Source organism: Pseudopodoces humilis, chromosome 4 (assembly GCF_049639895.1).
Source record: "Pseudopodoces humilis isolate 2021_Gansu_Grassland_sample_001 chromosome 4, ASM4963989v1, whole genome shotgun sequence".
Lineage (NCBI taxonomy): Eukaryota > Metazoa > Chordata > Aves > Passeriformes > Paridae > Pseudopodoces > Pseudopodoces humilis.
In genome coordinates, this window is record NC_142203.1 from 76,607,455 (window position 1) to 76,626,751 (window position 19,297).

Consider the following 19,297-nt stretch of genomic DNA (forward strand, 5'->3'; position numbering starts at 1 on the left):
TGCTAGGCTAGGCAGACAGGTTTGAGTAACTGCCTGGCTTTCACAATCCTCTCATGCCAGCAGAGTGGCAAGAAGCTGTTGTAGACAAGGAATATTTGACAGTGGACAGGGATGAGAGAGAGTGAAGGCTGAAGTCCCTGCTCCTGTTCCAGTGCTATGGAGAGGTGTGTGCTGTCTCTGACAGGGCTCTCTCCAGTGAGTACCTGATGCAGATGTGCACATCAGAGCAAGCTGCCCACAGCAGCATGAAGGACTCCAGTGAGCACAAAGACTTCATTTCACCCCGGTGTCGTGTTGGTTCTGACAAACGGTTCGTAACTCAAACCCCACTGCCTCTGAGAGGCCAGGCAGCTCCTTGGGAACTGCACCTCCCAAACTGGCCAAGAGCAGCCCCACACCAAAAGACCCAAGAAATGCCAAGAACTACAGGTTCTTCTTCCATCAGAGGAAGTTTAAGAATGAGATGCTGAATGCATGCAGTTACCATCTGAGAACAGGCCAGATGCAGCCACACCCCTTCCCGGAGGGCTGGCAGATTTGCTAGAGTTCTCTAGAAACTGCCTAATAAGCACCAGTTATTCCTCAACCAGGGAAAGCACTCTCTCCAAAACCTAACACTGATTTCCCAAAAGTAACAATTCTCACAGTGATTTACTTTTAAAATAGACTAACAAACAGAACACCAAGTCCTTTTACTTTTTGTGTTACATTTATTTTTCTTTTGGGAGGCACAATGAAAATTTCAGCTTCTGCTCTTTTCCCGTGCAGAACAGCAGGGTACAGGTTAATAGCCATCAATCTACAATCAATACATACTTCAGAAAGTCTCTGATTACATTTTCACATTTCCTGATAATAAAAGAGGCACATGTGCTAGACAGTGTCAGTAGCTGAAGTTTAAGCAACAATTGCTTAAAAAGCTGCACTGACTGCTATTTTAAGGCAGGCTGGGTGAAAGTCTGACAGGCAATTTCCTCAGGAAATGAAAATAATTTTGCCTACAGAAATACATTGATTGAAAAGAGGCTTTTAGAAAATACTTCATCAGTGGGCAATTATATTCATGCTCCACTTCCTTCAGTTAGAAAGACATCAATGAATCTTTTTTGTTCTGAATTCTGACTTCTCAGTTGTTCCTTTACCTTGCAGGAAAGGCAGGCAGCGATGCTCTGTTGTCACAGCAGGCAGGTTTCTCAGGGAATCAGCAGTTCAGGCCAGGCTGCAGTGCCCAGGATCCATCAGGCTGTGTTCTCAATGACCACAGCAATGCCTTGCCCACCGCCGATGCACGCCGACCCAACTGCGTACTTCCCACCACGGCGCCTGCTCAGAAACAACAACAGGGAAGATCGGTCACCTCAGGAAACCACAGCAGCTCCTGTCTTGATTTTATAAAAGGAAACTCCAGCTATCAATCAACTGGGTGTTACTGGAGATGACTTTTAGAAAGTGTATCTTGTTATTTTCCTAGTAAGATATCATGAAGTCTCAACCGATGTTGAAATATTTCTGAACAATGATTTTAGACTCCATCTGGTGCCATCCTCTGCCACAGGCAGGAACTTCCTCCACTAGACCCCACATGAACATCTCTAGAGTGGTTTTTAAACTACCTGAACACTGCTGAGGTAGTTTTTAAATTCTAGGTTTCCTGCAGCCAGACTCCAAAAAACAGTTTTCTGCAAGGTGCAAATGATCTGAAGTTTCACAGCTGAGCACTAAGACAGTGCTGCAAGTACAAGCACAGAGACACAGTGACCTCTACCCTGAGGGAGGGAAAAAATGGAAAATTCAAATTAAAATGGTCCTAAGCTTATCAAGGAAGCCGAAAGAGCCTGAATTTCTGAAAACATACTAAAGGAGAGAGAAGGTGACAACAAAGTCTTTTAAAGCATCCCCTTCTAGTAGCTAAAGGGGACTGGAGAGGAATTTTGCACAAGCGGCTGCAGGGACAGCACACAGGCAATGGCTTCCCAGTGCCAGAGGGCAGGCCCAGCTGGGATATTGGGAAGGAATTGCTGGCTGGGAGGGTGGGCAGGCCCTGGCACAGGGTGCCCAGAGCAGCTGGGGCTGCCCCTGGATCCCTGCAGTGTCCAAGGCCAGGCTGGACAGGGCTTGGAGCAGCCTGGGACACTGGAAGGTGTCCCCGTCCATGGCAGGGGATGGAATGAGATCCTATTTAAAGGTCCCTTCCAACCCAAACCATTTTGGACTCTATGATTCTGTGAAATGCACCATGTTAGGAAGGTAACAGACTTTGAGAGAAATGCTCAAAGGCCACTTAAAAAAAGGAAAACCTTCCCACAGACTCCTGTGGGCTCAGATCAGATTTAGGTGGACTAACAAATGCTGTCATGACAACAGCATGTGAGGCGAGGGCAGGACCTGCGCTGCAGCACAGAGGTGGCAAATTCACACAGAAAGCAGCACGTTCCAGCGAGGAGAGTTTTAAGCTGGCTGACTGGAAGAGTTTAGTCAGAGAGTATCTGTGCTCAAAATGTCTGCAGGCATAAATCCACCAGCACTGCACCCACCCTGAGCAGCTCCTGTCTGCGTGCATACCTTAATTCATGCACCAGGTGAGCTGTGATCCGTGACCCCGAGGCCCCCAGGGGGTGGCCGATGGCGATGGCACCTCCGTTGACGTTGGTTTTCTCAGGGTCAAGGCCCAACACTTTTTCCACAGCCAGGTACTGAGGAGCAAATGCCTCATTTACCTAAAGCACCAAAGAAAGGACAGAACTTTCACATCAGCTTTCAGCAGTATGTGTGCAAACAAGATCAAATGAGGTGAACTGGTCCTCCAGGTCCTTTTGAGGAAAACATTAAACGCTGTGTTTGTAACAGCATGCTCAGACAACACACATCTGTCAATCCAACCCAACTAAATTCAAATACTAAGCAAGGACAAAGTGTGTTTTATAAAAAAAAGTTACAATTTGTTCTGAAGGAGTGGGTCCACAAAGAGCCTGCTGCTCTGACAGAAAAAGACCCTGTTCACATGTATGACTAAATAAAACTATGAGCAGTCCAGCCAACGGAGTAAAACATCATGTCACATGGGGATATTTTTGTTCCGTGGAATGCGATCACAGCATTTCCAGTTTCCCACGTGCCTGGGATTTTTGTAGTGACTGTGCAGTAGAAACTGGATGGGCAGAGGTCAGGCAGGCTCCTGACAGGCAAGAACACCTACAGGGCATGAGTGGAATCTTTCTGCTAAAGTGACCAGGGGTAAAATCACTGCTCCTGTAAAAACATCTCACCTCTACCAAATCCATATCCTTCAGGGTCAGTCCTGCCTTCTTCAAAACCTCTGTAATTGCAGGTACAGGGCCTGTTTGGAAATTGTATGCGGTTAGTTAAATATAAAAAAATTATTACATTGAGTATTAGAAACTTGTTTTACATAGGATAAATTCATAAAACCTCATGAGAACACCTCCCATGAGCCTCTGTGCAGCCAATGAATTCTGGATATGTCGCTCACCTACTGTATTAGGTGGCAGGAGAATTCCTAAATCTCAAAACTACCTGGTCTCCTTGTCACATACAGCCAGGGAAAGCTAAGAGCGTCACTACTGCTGCACACAGAGCTCTCAGGTCAAGAGAAGCGACAGTCCCCAGGCAAATAAAACAACTTCACAATGGTTTTGAGGCATTCTCCTTCCCAGTATTCTTGGATCCATTTACTCTTTCCTCACAACTTGCAGCCTTCCAGGTAAACAAAAAATAGAAAATACAGGCTGCTCTAGAGTTTGCTGGTTATGTGCTTAGTTATAGGAATTGTTGTTTTGGTGTTTTTAATATACCTGGAAATCTTCTAGCAAAGAGCCAAGCATTTAATTAGTTTATCCCAAACAATTAAATGCTCCCTCAGACTCAGGTCTTGGCCAGCTGAAGAATGTAAGATTTTGGTTTTCAGACTATTAAGAGTTTGGCAACAATACTGTCCTCTGGAAGAAAGCTGCCTTCTATAACCTAATATAATCTAGTAAAGGAAATTAATCCCAAACACAGCTACCTAAGGAAACACTTACTCAAAAGAGAATTTGGAAGGGTTAAGTAGGCATGTGCTTTTAGGAGAAACATACTGAGATGTTCAGTGGTGGCTGATTGTTCAATTCTAAAACACCAACAACCCTAAACACTATCACACCACCAAAAAATGGTTTTGAAAACACCTAGCCCAAACAACAAAAACACAAAAATAAGTAAATTACAAGAGACAGAAAAATTAGAAGAAGAAAGGGCCCAGTTCAGAGCTCAGTGGAGTATCAGGGAGCTCCAGGCAGCTTTAACACTGGACTCCATGTGCATCTCATTAGGGAAGGATTTTAGTATGCCTGCTACGCATGAGAGTAATGGGAGGGCCTCATGTGGACAATGCAAAGACCCCTAATGACAGCCAAGTAAACTTTTTCCCCTCTCTGTCTTTTTAAAAATAATGAATTCTCTCACTGAACACTGTGAGACAGGACTTGCTATCAGTATGTGAAAGGACAGTGGCTCAGACTGAGCTCCTGTTTGTCAGATCTGCTGCTGCCATGTCAATGAATCTCATCTGGTCTCTTTGAGCTCCTGGGGACAGGCTGTGGTGTGAAGGAGTTGGGATATTAACTGAACCTCCATATGATTTATGAAGTTTTTAAACAAGCTAGAAGAGCTGCCTGGCCTAGAGAGAATGAGCTGATTTAGGAAGCACAATGCCAGCACAAAATCCAGCAGAAAAAGCCTTCCCTCCACATTTGCTTTGGAGGCTGTGTCAGTCAGACAGTCTGACCAGGAAAACAAACCTGACAATGCCTCATTTGCATTTCTACTGACACACAGAACCAGCCAACAACAGCTCCTCTGAACACAACGACAGAGAGGAAAAGAAATGCTGGGATACAATGCTGTCTGCAAACTAAAAAATCCTGTGGTGTCTGGATTGGCTCTGAGGGACTGTTTGCACTAAGAGATACTTGATGAGGAAAAATAAAACATGGGACTAAAGCAACTGAGAAAGGGTTTGGTTTGCCAAGTAATACCTGAACAGATGCACATCCTGGGACCCAAGCAGCTTGAGCCACTGAGTAACTGCTGAAAGGCTTCTTTCATAATAGCCACTACTCCATCAGCAAGAGAAGAGGCAGGCAACTCATAGTTACACATTTTATCATGGGAGTTAGCGCTTACAGGAAACTAAAGTGAATTTTAGGAGAAAATTGTTTTTAAAATGTGTTTGAGTGTTTGTTTTCTTGACTAAAAGAGACAGTAAAAAAGAAGAAGAAAGAAGAGCCTGGGGGACTATGCTTGTGTTACTACTGTGGGTCAGACACTGCACACACCCTCCCAGCCAAACTGAGGAGCAAATCTGTCCCTCTGCACAACAGGGATAGATTGACACAGTGGGATGGACAGCAGGACACACAAACACCTTCAGAGCCACCAGCCTGAGCACAGTGAAGCATCATTTCCTTTCCTTCAGAATGCCCATGACAAGAACATTTTAATGCCGCTTGATGCTCTAAAATGATGAGCTTTATTGTAACTCACCAATGCCCATGATGGAAGGGTCACAGCCAGCTGAGTGATAAGCTACTACTCTTGCCAGAGGAGTGAGACTGTGCTTTTTAAGTGCTGATTCACTGGCAAGGATGACTGCACCAGCTCCATCACACACACCCTTGAAGTAAGAGAGAAGCAATTTTAGTGAGAAAATAGAAACAAAAAAAAAATCCTCACAGTCTTTAAACTAAACCCCCAAAAGGGGCTTAAGTCTAAGGTACTATAATTAACATTCAACAATGTTTATCCAAAACAACAATCTTTCACTATTCTGAGCATGGGGAGAGAAAGTTAAATATAGATAAGTGTTTAATGAATTCCAATGTGTTAGAAAAGAAAAATAAGTCTTCCTTTCACTGGAAATATGATTCTGCTGACTTGAAAGAACACAATTAATAATGGATAATGTATGTGCTATTAATTATAAAAGATACTTTACAGACACCCACACTTACTGTGGCTATGAGCTATTTTAGGCATGAATTCAGAGTGTATGATCACAGCACTCCATCTGGCCCAAGGAACTTCAATCAATTAATTAAAATAATGACTGTGAGAGGAACAGTCCATAACAACCTGCTGCTAAGCACCAAGTATATTCTGGGTAAGAGCAAAATGTGGTTTGGGGGAAGAGAGGACAGTAGCTGTGGTACAAAGATGAGCAGCAGCAGTATGCTCACTAACAAAATGCAGGTTTAAAGCAAACGAGCTCAGTAACCACTGTCCCCAAAAGAAAGCAGAGTGGCTACCACTGCCACTGCAGCCACCAACTGCACAACTCAAGGTTGATGAAGGAATGCCAGTGCCTCACTGCAAGATCAGTGGCAATCCACAGAACCAAATTTTAGGACTTAGGAGCTGACTGAAGGATCCCGTGGCAGCTCAGGGCTGGAAGAGTCAGCCGGGCACTTAGCTGCAGAGTGAGAAGTCGTTCTCGTCAGGAGACACCACTGACAGCCAACTCGGTGAGAGATAAAAACAGTGGAAATAAATTTGGAGAGCCACAGGGGGCACACCTGCCCAACCCAAGGGTCTGATGTACTCACTGAAGCATTCCCAGCCGTGACTGTTCCATCCTTTTTAAAGACACACGGGAGTTTTGTCAGCTGTTCCATAGTGGTCTGGGGCTTGGGGTGCTCATCCTTTTGCATGCTTTCTTTACCCTTTTTGGTCTTCACTTCAATTGGTGCCATCTCAGCCTTAAAGTAGCCAGCATCATTAGCTGCAATTACAAAAAGGAAAATAAAAGGACTTGATAAAAACATCAAGGTGATTTTTTTATGTACTTATTTTCACATGCATGCAGCTTCTGCTCCATTCGAACCGAAAGTTGAGGGACAGAAATACTTATGCTTTATTTTGCTTAAATAAATTGGTTTGTATTTTATTGTTGAGGTGTTTTTGTGGTTTTTGTTATTTTAAGAAACTGGGCAAAAAACTACACAAGTACACTTTCAAACTTCTCCAAATAAAGTCTCAAATATTGAAACTTTTTTTCAGGTTTCAACAGCTGAATTCTTTTTGGTTTGGTTTTTTTGCGTAAACCGATAGGTTTATTTTTAATACATATTCCCCTTTACTGCTGCTTTATTTTACAGCTCTGTCATTTCTCAGACGGCCAAGATGTAAATCTCACTCAGAGAGGAAAGGGCAAAAAAACCTCATGAGCCACATTGTTTCTGTCGATAAAATACTGTATATCAATGAAAATCCCCTTCAAGGTGCACCTCCAAAGGCTCTCACGGCCAAGCCAGGATCTCAGAATGGGATCTGCCCACTTAAACAAGCTAAAACAATTCAAGTCATTGCAGGTATCCAAGATGCCCAAAAAAGCATCTGGCCATATTGCCTAATATAACATGAGACAAAGATTCAAAACTAAGACATCAAAATTGTCAGATCTGATGTTGTTTAGCTACCTCTGGGCTTCTCAATAAATTCCTCAAAATCTTTTTCTTTCCTGATTACACAAAGAGTTCTCTTTTTACTGTGGGATAAGATGATCCAGTTCTACAGGCAGAAATAAAAACAGCAAGGTAAAATCCCAGAAAACAAGAAGCACAGATTCTAGCAAAGGATCCAGGAACTGCAGGAGTTAGGCAACAAGAGGAAAAAGCAGGAAAGGTAATAAACGATGAAGGAAAGTTACAAAAAGCACTTCTACATCCACTGGAAAAAAAATACAAACTTCCTTCAAGAGTGCAGCTGTTAAAATGCATCATCATTACAATCCAAAACCATGCTTAGATCTTTCTTTCGTATGTTCACCTTTGGCCTGCAATGTACGTTAACTCCCAGGAGGCCACTGCACATCCTACTGGTTTTTGGCCTGAACTTCACAGTAACTGAATACCAGAAACCTGGGTTGGTTTGGGTTGGAAGGGACATTACAGTCCATCTTGTTCCAACCTCCTGCCATGGCAGGGACACCTTCCAGTGTGCCAGGCTGCTCCAAGCCCTGTCCAGCCTGGCCTTGGACACTGCAGGGATCCAGGGGCAGCCCCAGCTGCTCTGGGCACCCTGTGCCAGGGCCTGCCCACCCTCCCAGCCAGCAATTCCTTCCCAATATCCCAGCTGGGCCTGCCCTCTGGCACTGGGAAGCCATTGCCTGTGTGCTGTCCCTGCAGGCCTTGTCCCCAGTCCCTGGGCAGCTCTCCTGGAGCCCCTTTAGGCCCTGCCAGGGGCTCTCAGCTCTCCCTGGAGCCTTCTCTTGTGCAGGGGAGCAGCCCCAGCTCTCCCAGGCTGGCTCCAGAGCAGAGGGGCTCCAGCCCTGGCAGCAGCTGCGTGGCCTCCTCTGGGCTGGCTCCAGCAGCTCCACGTCCTTCCTTAGATTGGAAGCCCCAGAGCTAAATGCCTCTGAATTATGGTTTTGGGCATGTAAACCACGCAGAGAAATTTAAAACACAGCTCCTAAACAAGTTTCCCCTCTTCAGATTCCATGTGCTCTGACTGTTCAAGCATTCAAGAACAACATTCACTTTGCAAAAGAAAGCAGAAGGATTTAGATGAATTACAGCACATGCTGGCACACAAGAATGATGTGGAAGATTGTTCTGCCGTGCAGAGGGAAGAAAGGAGTGCAGTCAGCCATGCCTGGGACAATGCTGCATCCCACCAGAGGGGCATCAACAAATGCCATTCACCAACATGAATCCTGCTCAGGCATGAGCTGACCCATGACTGGCCAATGGTGTTTGCTGCCTCAACAGCTATGGAATGTCGATGAGGACATGAGGATGTCCATGAGGAAGGCACAGGAAGTGGAAAGGAGCTCCAACTAAACCTTCTGAGGGGTGCAACACCTGTCTCAGTATACTTTCAGAGTCAACCCCCCTAAGACTGCACTACTGGTTCCACGGGGCCAACAAAATCTCAAATTACAGAAGGTAAACAGAAGGATAAATTACACCAAGAGCCAGAGAAATCCTGAGAACATTTTGAATCAGTGCTAAAAACTGACTAGACTTGAAACTGGTGTCGCATGAACACTTCTTCTCCTTGATTTACTCACCAGCTTTGCACCTCTGCTGTGTTTTGAGCGCGTACCGGTCACAGTCCTCTCGAGAGATGCTGTATTTTGCAGCCAGGTTTTCAGCTGTCACTGCCATAGGTATTTTAACATGTGTATCTGTTAGGGCTTCCCACAGTGTGTCCTCCAGCTGCATGGAACATCAGAAGAAGAAAATTAGAAAGCACAGCAACACTGTACTTATTTACTGACAGCTTCTAACTGCTCAGCAGTTGGAAACTAATGGCTCTTTGTAAAAATTAATTCAGATTGCCTACAGATAATTTATTGATTTATTAGAATGAACACACTGAAAAACCGTGTGCAAGTTCCTCTGTGGTATTCTAGTTAATCTCCATTGCACTCTAGTGCAATTCTTTCCACTCACACGTGACCTCAAGAGGCTTGGGGAAAGCTTTAAAAAAGATTTTTAGTATTTCAGCATATTTCACTTCTGTATGAATTATTTATTTGAGCCCTGTGAGCAAACACACCTGTCTGGTAGCCAAGAAGGAAATGGGAGGCACTGTGTGAAGGCACAGCAGCCTACTGATTCTTTAGCTCCTTCTCTACTGTCAGGTAAAATCCCCTTACTAGAGTCAAAGGTTTCTGTGGGTATAACATCTCAGGGGAGAAAATACGCAAGTCTACCTTCACTCAACCTGATAAAGGCAAGAGTCAGTAATGGCAAAACCAGATGGGTTTTGTTATCTCTGCCAGCAGTAAAGTTCTGTGAGATAAACCATTCATTCACCTGTCACTGTCTAATTCAGTTATCCCTATGATAAGAACCCAGATGCACTAGGTGTATCAGCAACTTTGTGAGGGTGCTGTCTGTAGGACCTGTGCCACACAAGCACAGAACCAAGAACACATCATATTCACCATCTTCACAATGGAAATACAGCGTGGGAGAAAACCCCAAAGGGCTGAAACACTGAAATATCCTAATTTTGCATTTTGATGTCAGCTATGACCCACTGAGTAAGTAGGGGTGTGTCACCAATTTATCCTGCTGCACATTTCCCACAATATTCACTTAGGACTTATCTTCAGAAGAAAATGTAAAGATGACTTACTTGACAATGGATTTAACTTAAGATTTGACTTTGAAATTGAGAGATGCTCTCAGCTTGGAGGTATACATGTTCTTTACCAGCCCATCTACCTACTGTCAGCATTACTAGCATTGCCTAAACTGTGTGTGCCTCTACTTCATAGACATTTTGTACCTAGTACTTACACAGTGAACTAAATTTTGTGCATAAGACTTTATTGGTATGTTTAACATGGAGGAGGAACTCAAAAATGGTTTTGAAAAGTCTGGAAAACTGGCACACTTCACAAAATGGCCCGAACCTACTGTTTTCATACTATTTGAATACTTGCTTTAAAGCTGAAATGCTTTAAACCACAAAGTCTGGATCTAATCTCCAATAATTTCACTTGCAAGGATTTAGTGCCTGCAATCCAGATACTAAATGCTTTGCTCAGAAAACTAAAAAAGTACCTTGAGCTCTGCTCCTAATCTGGTTCCGAACCGAACCTTTCGAACCGCGTAAGGAGCCTGGCTCATGCTTTCAGCTCCCCCACACAGAACTACTTCTGATTCATTCAGGCAAATTTCCTGTTAACACAGTAAAACAAAACAGATCTAGGATTTAGCTTGCTGTTTGAGGAAGAAAATAACAACTGTTTTAAAAGAAGAGGTTGTCGCCTACAAAGCAACAAACTTAGAATTAATTCAAACTTAGTCATGTGTGTATATTCATGAAGGGTTTACCCTTCTGTTAAGGTTGGGGTCTGTCTCCTTCATGGCATGTCCCTTTTTCTTCCTTTCAGCGAAGAAAGATTGTATCCATGAGGGAAGAAGAGAATATGGGTGTGCACACATGACAGAGCAGAGGAACAAAGACATTAGGCATTGGCATGCTTGTGTGGTTCAGTTCACAAATGGTTGCACCGGTGGTTTTGGCCTCCCACTCTTCTCAAAAGGAACACAAATTACACTTCAAAGACTGAAGTAAGACCTTATGATTTGAAAAAAAAATGGAACATAATATTAGAAGACAATAGCAAGGCAGCTGCCAAAATAAGTCCCCAAACCACATTAATTCATCAATGGCAAAGTACACAACACCTAAAAGCCCCAATTCTTAAATGTACCATCAAAGCATTCAAAATAGTGGTTCCTTAAAATGCATCACTGAGTTGGGCTTTGAGGTTATTTATTAACCAGAATGAAAGAAAATTAAATTACCCCAGAGCAGCTGGGGCTGCCCCTGGATCCCTGCAGTGTCCAAGGCCAGGCTGGACAGGGCTTGGAGCAGCCTGGCACACTGGAAGGTGTCCCTGCCATGGCAGGGGGGTGAAACTGTGTGACCTTTGATGTGCCTTCCAACCCAGACAGTTCCATGATTCTGTGATCTTGATACACATTTGAGATTTCTAGCTAATAACCTGAGTGTAGCAATAGGTGCTGAGATGCTTCCTAGAGTTACTAAAAACTTTGTGAGCATCTAAGCAGCGCTGGCTGCATTGATGAAATGCCATCTTTGAAAAGGACCTCACCACCATACTTTCAACAAAAGTGGTCACATTCTGCAGCAGATTTTTTCAATGTGGACAAACATGTGTGTGGCCTTTGGAAAAAGCACTAGGAAAAATAGTAGGATGTGTATTATTGCAAACACGTAACCTTAACTCTACATTTTTCACTTTTTTTTTCTTCTAGAGGATCAGATCTAAAATAATTCTTCAGAAAACAAAAAAAAAATTTTTTTTGTTTTCTACAAAACCAGCAATTTGCTTGTTCAAGTATTCATAAAAGCAATGTATGAGCAAATGAAATAAAAATCCCTGTGCTCTGACTCAAAGAGAAGCTGACTCTCTTCTATTTCAAAAGATATGACACTATAAACTGCTTAACCCATGAGAGGTTTAGGTCTTTGAAAAAAAGCATACTTAAACACAGGTTGATACTTACACAGCTAGCCAGGTGAGATTATAAACAATGATCAAGAGGTGAAAGACTCCTGGAGTCCAGTAATTCCAGTCCATACAAACAGGATTGTGGGATGCAACTATTGCACAGATGAGCTCCATTTCACCAACTAATACTTGTTGCATTCCTCATATTAAACTAAAGATCAACAATATTAGATAAATAAAGATCTACAATACTTGAATTTAAAAACCAACCACACAATCTGGCATTGTGGTAGCTGAACTCCCACAAAAAACTGTGCTGGACAACAGAAATCTCTACCAAAAACGCACATCAATACTCATCCCAAACACAAAGGGCATGTTTACACATGTTAACAGCCTGCCAAAAGTTACAATTGCCACAGAAAGGCAGCTTTGTACCTGGCAGCCATTGGCAATGGACTGGAAGCCAGAGCCACAGAGCCTGTTGACGGTGAGGGCTGGGACGGACATGGGGACTCCCACACGCAAACCAACGTGTCTTGCAATGTAGATCGCATCTGAGGAGCTCTGCAGGCAGAACAGGCAAGAGGTTTTCTCACTGATTTGGAAAGTAAAAAAAGTCTTGATGGGCAGTCAGAATGGTGTAGTTGCATCCCATCCTACAGGATCTGAAAGTGTCACTGTCTTAATACATATTTTAGAGAAAGTGTGATTTACGTCAGCAACTTTACGTTTTCCCTTATCCCTTACTTTCAAAACATCACCCACACAGCAGGCTGACATAAGGGCAGATCCTGCTCAGACATGTCCTAAGCTAAAATGTGTTATAAAGACAAAGTTCTGTCCACAGTGCTACAATACTAATTCAAGTTCAGGAAAAAAAAAAAAAAATTAATCAAGGCACTTCTGCTGAAGAAGGGGAGTTTGAAATAGTCATAGCTAATTCAACTTAATCAAACTTAATTAAACTTAATAAAAAAAATCAATAAACTAGAATTTTTAAAAAATAATCTACTGGGATGGGGAAGTATGATGCAAAGGAAAAGACATGTATTTCCAAAATCAAAAGAAACTTTATCAGGAGATTGCTATTTTTCATGTGAAAGCACTGCAAGAGATTTAAGTACAGTAATTCCTTCCTAGGCCACAAACAGCTCTTACAAAATTGAAAAGCAGAATAAAGGAACCTGAGATGGTAGTTGTAGAAGATAGAATAATTTAAAGCTATTCTTTTGGCTGCAAATCCAAAGAAGGAATATTGCTGTTTCTTTGGTTATTTTCCAAGTTCTCAGTTACTTGCTGCTTCTGCATCCTTGAAACACGCAGTGCAAAACAGAAGTCCCCACCCTTAATAGTAATGGTGAAATCAGAATACAAAGGAAAAAAAAAGAGCTAGAAATGTTCTTTGCTATCTTCCTAAAACAAATATCCTCATTTGTATGTGTGGGTAACTGCAGTTTTGCAATGCTTACAACAGCATCCTCCTCACAAGCTCTTTGGAAAAGACACAACTGTCCAAATGTCTCTGCCATTCAAGGAATGTATCCTTCCAGCTCAAAGGAAACTCACATTCATTCAAAAAAATTCTATAGAAAACACAAGAGAAATGGACTCAAATCAGTTACAGGCCTGACACAGAAGGGGATTTATGCAACTCAGTGAAAAACCACTGATCACTGAGTAACACAACTCAAGCCACTGAAACAGGGGAAATGTAACTGGGATTAGCAACTAACCAGTTAACGGATATATACTTTTAGGAGGGCAGCTCATCCTTGTTTGAATCACCTCTGGCACTAAAAAAAGCAAGCTAACCCTTGTTCCCACCAGTACCACAAATCACATAGGATACATCCCTCAAACACAAGCAGGAAACACTAGACTGCAAACTGCTACTGACCCCTTTCGCTTCCACCCCTGTGGCTGCCAGCCAGAGGCAGCTATCTATAGGGCCACACGGAAGGTGCCCAAAATAGCCCCCAGCAGCAGATTTTCCAGGCTCCCAACCTGCATGACATTGCCCACGACGACGCTGTCGATGATCTCGGGAGGGACCTTGCCCGCGGCCAGCGCGGCGCGAGCGGCATGTTCCGTCAGGTCGGTGGCCGAGAAATCCTTCAGCGATCCCCCGTAAGCCCCAAAGGGAGTGCGCTTGGCAGCAACGATGAACACACCTGCAGCAGGGGCAGAAATCACCCACGGTTAACGCACCCACAGCAGGGGCAGAAATCATCCACAGGCACAGCAACTCGCACACACCAAGCCCAACCTCCAGTGGGTGACACCCCAAATTCACGTCAAAATTTGTAAGTACAGGCAACATGAACGCAGGAAGCTCGGGGCAAACAATGTAAGGGCGCTTTAGACAGAGGGAAGGCATGGAAAATTAACGGTCAGGAAGAAAAGCTGGGAAAATTCTGGAAATACCCCCTTTACACAGTGAGGTTTGACAACAAAGTAAGGTTGGATACAAATGTGGAGTTGGAGTAGGCTGCCACGTATATCAAACATTAGTGCTAGTGCACTAAGAGCATGCCAGTAACATCTAGGACATCCTGTAGCAGACACCTGTGAAAAAAATCAGATGAGGAACAGTGCCTTTAGCAGAGGCCATTCCCTCATCCTAGAAAAATCAGCAGATTTTTGGTTTATATGAGGAAACATTTTCCAAAAAAAAAACCAAACCAAACAATAAAGCACAACCCACCCCACGCCCCTCACTTTTTATATGCATTTCAATTTTGAGTACTTTAGCTTAAGAGGAAAAACATTCCCTAATCAAAAAACTAATTCTCCTACCAAAAATATATATGCCACCTAAACTGCTTTAGCATGAATCTTCTGGTTCCTGAGAAGAAAATCCAGTTTTTACTAGGCAGAAGAACATGTGCAAGTACATGTGCAGAAATGCACAGGCCAGGAGCAGTCGATACAAATTCTTGGGAGAAGCCATCTCTGAACAAAAGCAAACATCTCCTGGCTGCCTGTCACACTGGCTGTCTGCTCCCACGTGCAGAAAAACAAGTAGGAAGCAGGCTGTGAACTTTCCCCCAGTTGAACAATATCACTCACAAGCCCCATTTCCACAGCTCCCATCAAACACCCAGCTATTTTAGGTAACACTGCAGGGACATATACAGATGTAAGAATGCAGACAAATGAAAATATCTGCTCATTAAGCTGCTCACGAGCACTGATCTCAGGTCATCTGATCTGTATTACTTGGCTGTTTTGTCAGACAGAGGGTGCTCATCCATCTCAGAAGTATTTGCACCCCAGGCTGCATGACTGCTAGCCAAACTGGTCAAGGTCAAGGCTCCCCACTGACATGGACTTGAACACAGTGTACAGACAGATATAAAATGTGAAGGGCGGATGCCCAAACTCATACCACAGAATGGTTTGGGTTGGAATGCACTTCAATCCCACCCCCTGCCATGGGCAGGGACATCTTCCACTGTCCCAGGCTGCTTCATGCCCCATCCAGCCTGGCCTGGGACACTTCCAGGGATCCAGGGGCAGCCACAGCTTCTCTGGGAAACCTGTGCCACTGACTCACCTCATGGCAAAGAACTTCTTCCCAATACCCAATCTAAATCTTCCCTCCTCGGCACATCTTTCCTGCAGCAAAACAGGCCTTGATACTCAGATTCTTCACCACTCCTCCTGTCCACTGATTCCCTGCCTCCCCCAAATTGTGCCAACCCTAACTGATTACAAAGCTTTGCTGCAGACCAGCCTGGGGACCTGACCAGGCTAAAAGAACTTCTCCTCCCCTCTGGCCAGCTTGCCAGTTATCTACATTATTTGCTCAGTCACATCCACCGTGGCATTGCCTCATGAGCAGTCCAGGGCCGAGGATGGAACTTTGCCCTTAAACATTCCTTTCACATCAACACCACTTCTCTCTCTTTCACGGAGGCTGCTCACTGCTGCCCACTTCCCGACAGCACCGTGGGGCCAATAAACCCGGGCAGGTCACACAACAGAGGTGGCTGAACACTAACCCAGACTCAGCAGAAAATGAGGGCCTCATTTTCACTTGGATCAGTTCTGTGCCTGAGTTCACCTTCTGGCTGCTCAATAAAACAGTAACTCAAGACTCGGAGGGAAGGCTGGACTGAACCAATAAAAGAAGAAGAAGAAGAAGCATCAGCAATGTCTGTGTTATGCTGAATTAGCCTGAATTAGACACTCCCTTAGGGTACGTAACTCCAGAGCCTGTCAAATTTTGCTTGACTGGAGAGGTACCTACAAATGCTACCCCCTCCACAGAATTTCAGGAGAGGCAACAAGGAGTGGCTGAAGTCCTGAGTGAAAAAAGACTTTCTGTCCTTTGACAACTCTTCCCAAATCTCCATTAATTAGTTCTGCCCTACATTATCACAGAAAGGTTCTAGAGTCTCTGCAATTTCCCAAGGCAATAAACATTGGATGAGAGCAGAATAGTACCAAATGCACAGAGATCTGAAAACAAGAAAGCCAAGATCACTCTGAATCCTTGCCAAACACTATTTGAGGCATCTTTTAAACTGGTTTTGTTAACCACTTGCTGCCAAACAGGGAACTGAAACACTATTTAATCTCCAACATATCTCAAATGCACTTGGGAGGAAAATAATACTTTACCAGATGCTATTTTGAAAGCCTAGAAAACAATCAGTAAGATAAAAAGAAGGAAGTTAAGAAGCAAGAATGGTGTACATGAAAGTGCTGTGGATTGAGATGAGAGAAAATCCTGCAGCAGACACAGAAAATTAAAACCAAACAATTATTGGCAAGGTGCCTTCTGTCCTATCCAGCTCAGCAAAACCATCAGAATTCGTACAGTGTTAACTACACAAGCTTTAGCATTGCAATCTCACACCATGACTGACACGTATGTTATTATTTAGGTACAGTCTGTCAAGTAGCAAAGTGCTGTCAAACAGATAAAAAGCCCTATTGCAATAAATTTCAATTTTGTTTTCATACAAGAGCAGGTCTTAAAAGGTGTATTTACTTCATTTTTAAGAGTCACAGAATTTAAACAATGTAGAGCATAAATTAGTTCTTTGCACCAAACACTCTTAGGAGCTCCAGGACGGAAGGAGTTTATCCCGCACAATCAGTGCTAACACAGGCAGAGCCTGGATGTGACAAACTCCCAGCCACTGACATTTCAGGTGTCACTTACAGTCACTGCATGTAAGCAGACAATCAGACAATTAAAGAATCATGTGGGTTGTAAAAGACTCTGAAGATTATGGAGTCCAACCATTTCCCAGCACTTCCCAGGCCACCACTGACCCGAGTCCCCAAGTGCCACATCCACACAGCTTCTAAATCCCTCCAGGGATGGGGACTCCACCACTGCCCTGGGCAGCTCTGACAGGGCGGGACAGCCCTTTCCAGGGAGGAATTCTCCCTCACAATTCCCAGTTACACGACAGACACACACCCCTTGCTATGTGTTTGTTTGCAGCACAAGTGACTCGAGCACTGCAGGGAGCCAAACACTCAATTACTGCATAAAGCAGAGCTGAGAACAGAGGCTGTGACTGACACTCTCTGACCCCCTCCTCACCTCCTGCACCCCCTCCCCATCCTGTGGTCCCCATTCCCACCCTCTAAACCCCATTTCCACCCCCTGACCACATTCCCACCCTCTAAACCCCATTTCCACCCCCTGACCACATTCCCACCCTCTAAACCCCATTTCCACCCCCTGACCACATTCCCACCCTCTGAACCCCACTCCCATCCTCTCAGCGCCATCCCCACTCTATGACAATCATTCCCACCCTCTGCACCTCATTCCCATCCTCCGACCCTAAGCAGCCCGCGGTTTTTTGGAAGTTCCTAATTACTTCCAGCTGTCTGACCCTGCAGGCAGGGACGGGACAGCGGGGAGGGAAATTCCCGGGAGGCACGGGAACGGCTCTAGGGGGGCTCTACTTTGTAATTCCTGAGCTGCCCCGCGTTAGGGGCCCCTACAGCGTCCAAGCCGTGACCGCCCGCCCTCAGGGTCGCCCCGGAGCCCCTCAGGGAGCCGGGGATCCGCGGCGGGACGGGAGCCTCACCCCTCAGCAGCGCCATGACCACACCGCGCCCCGGCCGAGTGCCGCGCCCCCCCCGCACATTCGCCACGCCGGGGCGGAGGCGGCGGCCGGCAGGCAATTTCCTTAAATTACTTTCTATGCGTAATTTCAGCTTTTTGTTTCATTTATTTTAAATGTATGTGTATGTGTGTGTGTGTCCGTGTGTGTGTGCGTGTGTGTTTATTTGTTTTTAAATTTTGCTTCTGCTTGGTTCTATTTTTTCCCTTGCGGTTTTGGCGAATCGGCGGCAGGGGAAGCGGCGGCGGGCGGTGATGCCTGAGGGCAGAGGCTGCCCCCGCCGCCCGCCTCACAGGTAATTACAGCGTGTTACAGTTAATTGCAGATAATCGTGGAATCGTTTCCACGTTGGAAAGAACCTCCCTGAGGTTCCTGACGACCACGGAGTCCAGTCACCCAGTCCCCACCTTGTCCCCAGCCAGAGCTCTGAGTGGCACGTCCAGGCCTTCCTCGGACACCTCCAGGGATGGACACTCCAACACCTCCCTGGGCAGTTCCAAGGCCTGGCCACCCTTTCCATGGGGAAATTCCTCCTGATGTCCACCTTGACCCTGCCCTGGCGCAGCTGAGATCTATAAACCTCCTCAAGTGGGTTGTGAAGGGTCGCATCCCTGAGTTTAATCACAGTCTGTGGCTGACCCAGTGGTGCCCCTAATGCCAAGTTTTGGGTTCCCTGGACACGGATGGACATGAGCAGGAGCTGCTTGCAGCCCATCAGTTCGACACGAGGAAGTCTTTGGATAGTCTCATTTTCCAGCACAGCAGACACTGAAAAATGGATAAAAGGGCTAAAAAGTCTGCAGTCATATATTTGTTGGTCACTAGAGGGAAGAATTGATCCCTCTGTGGGCTGCATCTCATATCAGTCTCAATGATGCAACACCAAGGATGCTGTGAGAACTGACAGCAGGACAGATCTGTGGTTTACTCTGATAATATGAAATAGTTAAAAATAAACACAAATATCCTAGAATCCCAGGATGATTTGGCTTGGAAGGAACATTAAAGGTCATCCAGTGCCACCCCTGCCATGGGCAGGGACACCTTCCACTGGGATCCAGGGGCAGCCCCAGCTGCTCTGGGCACCCTGTGCCAGGGCCTGCCCACCCTCCCAGTCTGGAATGTGGAACTCCAAGCTACACCACAAAACCCACCCTCCACACTTCTGATGGTTGAAATGTGCCTTGAAGTATGATTTATCTGTATA

The 19,297-nt window shown here is 44.9% G+C and overlaps 1 protein-coding gene across 1 annotated transcript; it reads right to left on the minus strand.

Annotated features, from left to right (window-relative positions):
• Positions 1-687: 687 nt before the first annotated feature.
• Positions 688-18,113, minus strand: ACAA2 (acetyl-CoA acyltransferase 2). Its single transcript, XM_005528066.3, has 10 exons — positions 18,055-18,113; positions 14,000-14,166; positions 12,431-12,559; positions 10,572-10,688; positions 9,065-9,212; positions 6,600-6,775; positions 5,542-5,671; positions 3,267-3,337; positions 2,563-2,717; positions 688-1,323 (listed from the first exon to the last, which is right to left on the minus strand). Exons 1-10 carry the CDS (start codon positions 18,068-18,070, stop codon positions 1,239-1,241), a joined length of 1,194 nt encoding a protein of 397 aa, XP_005528123.1. The 5' UTR covers positions 18,071-18,113; the 3' UTR covers positions 688-1,238.
• Between the last annotated feature and the right edge of the window lie 1,184 nt (positions 18,114-19,297).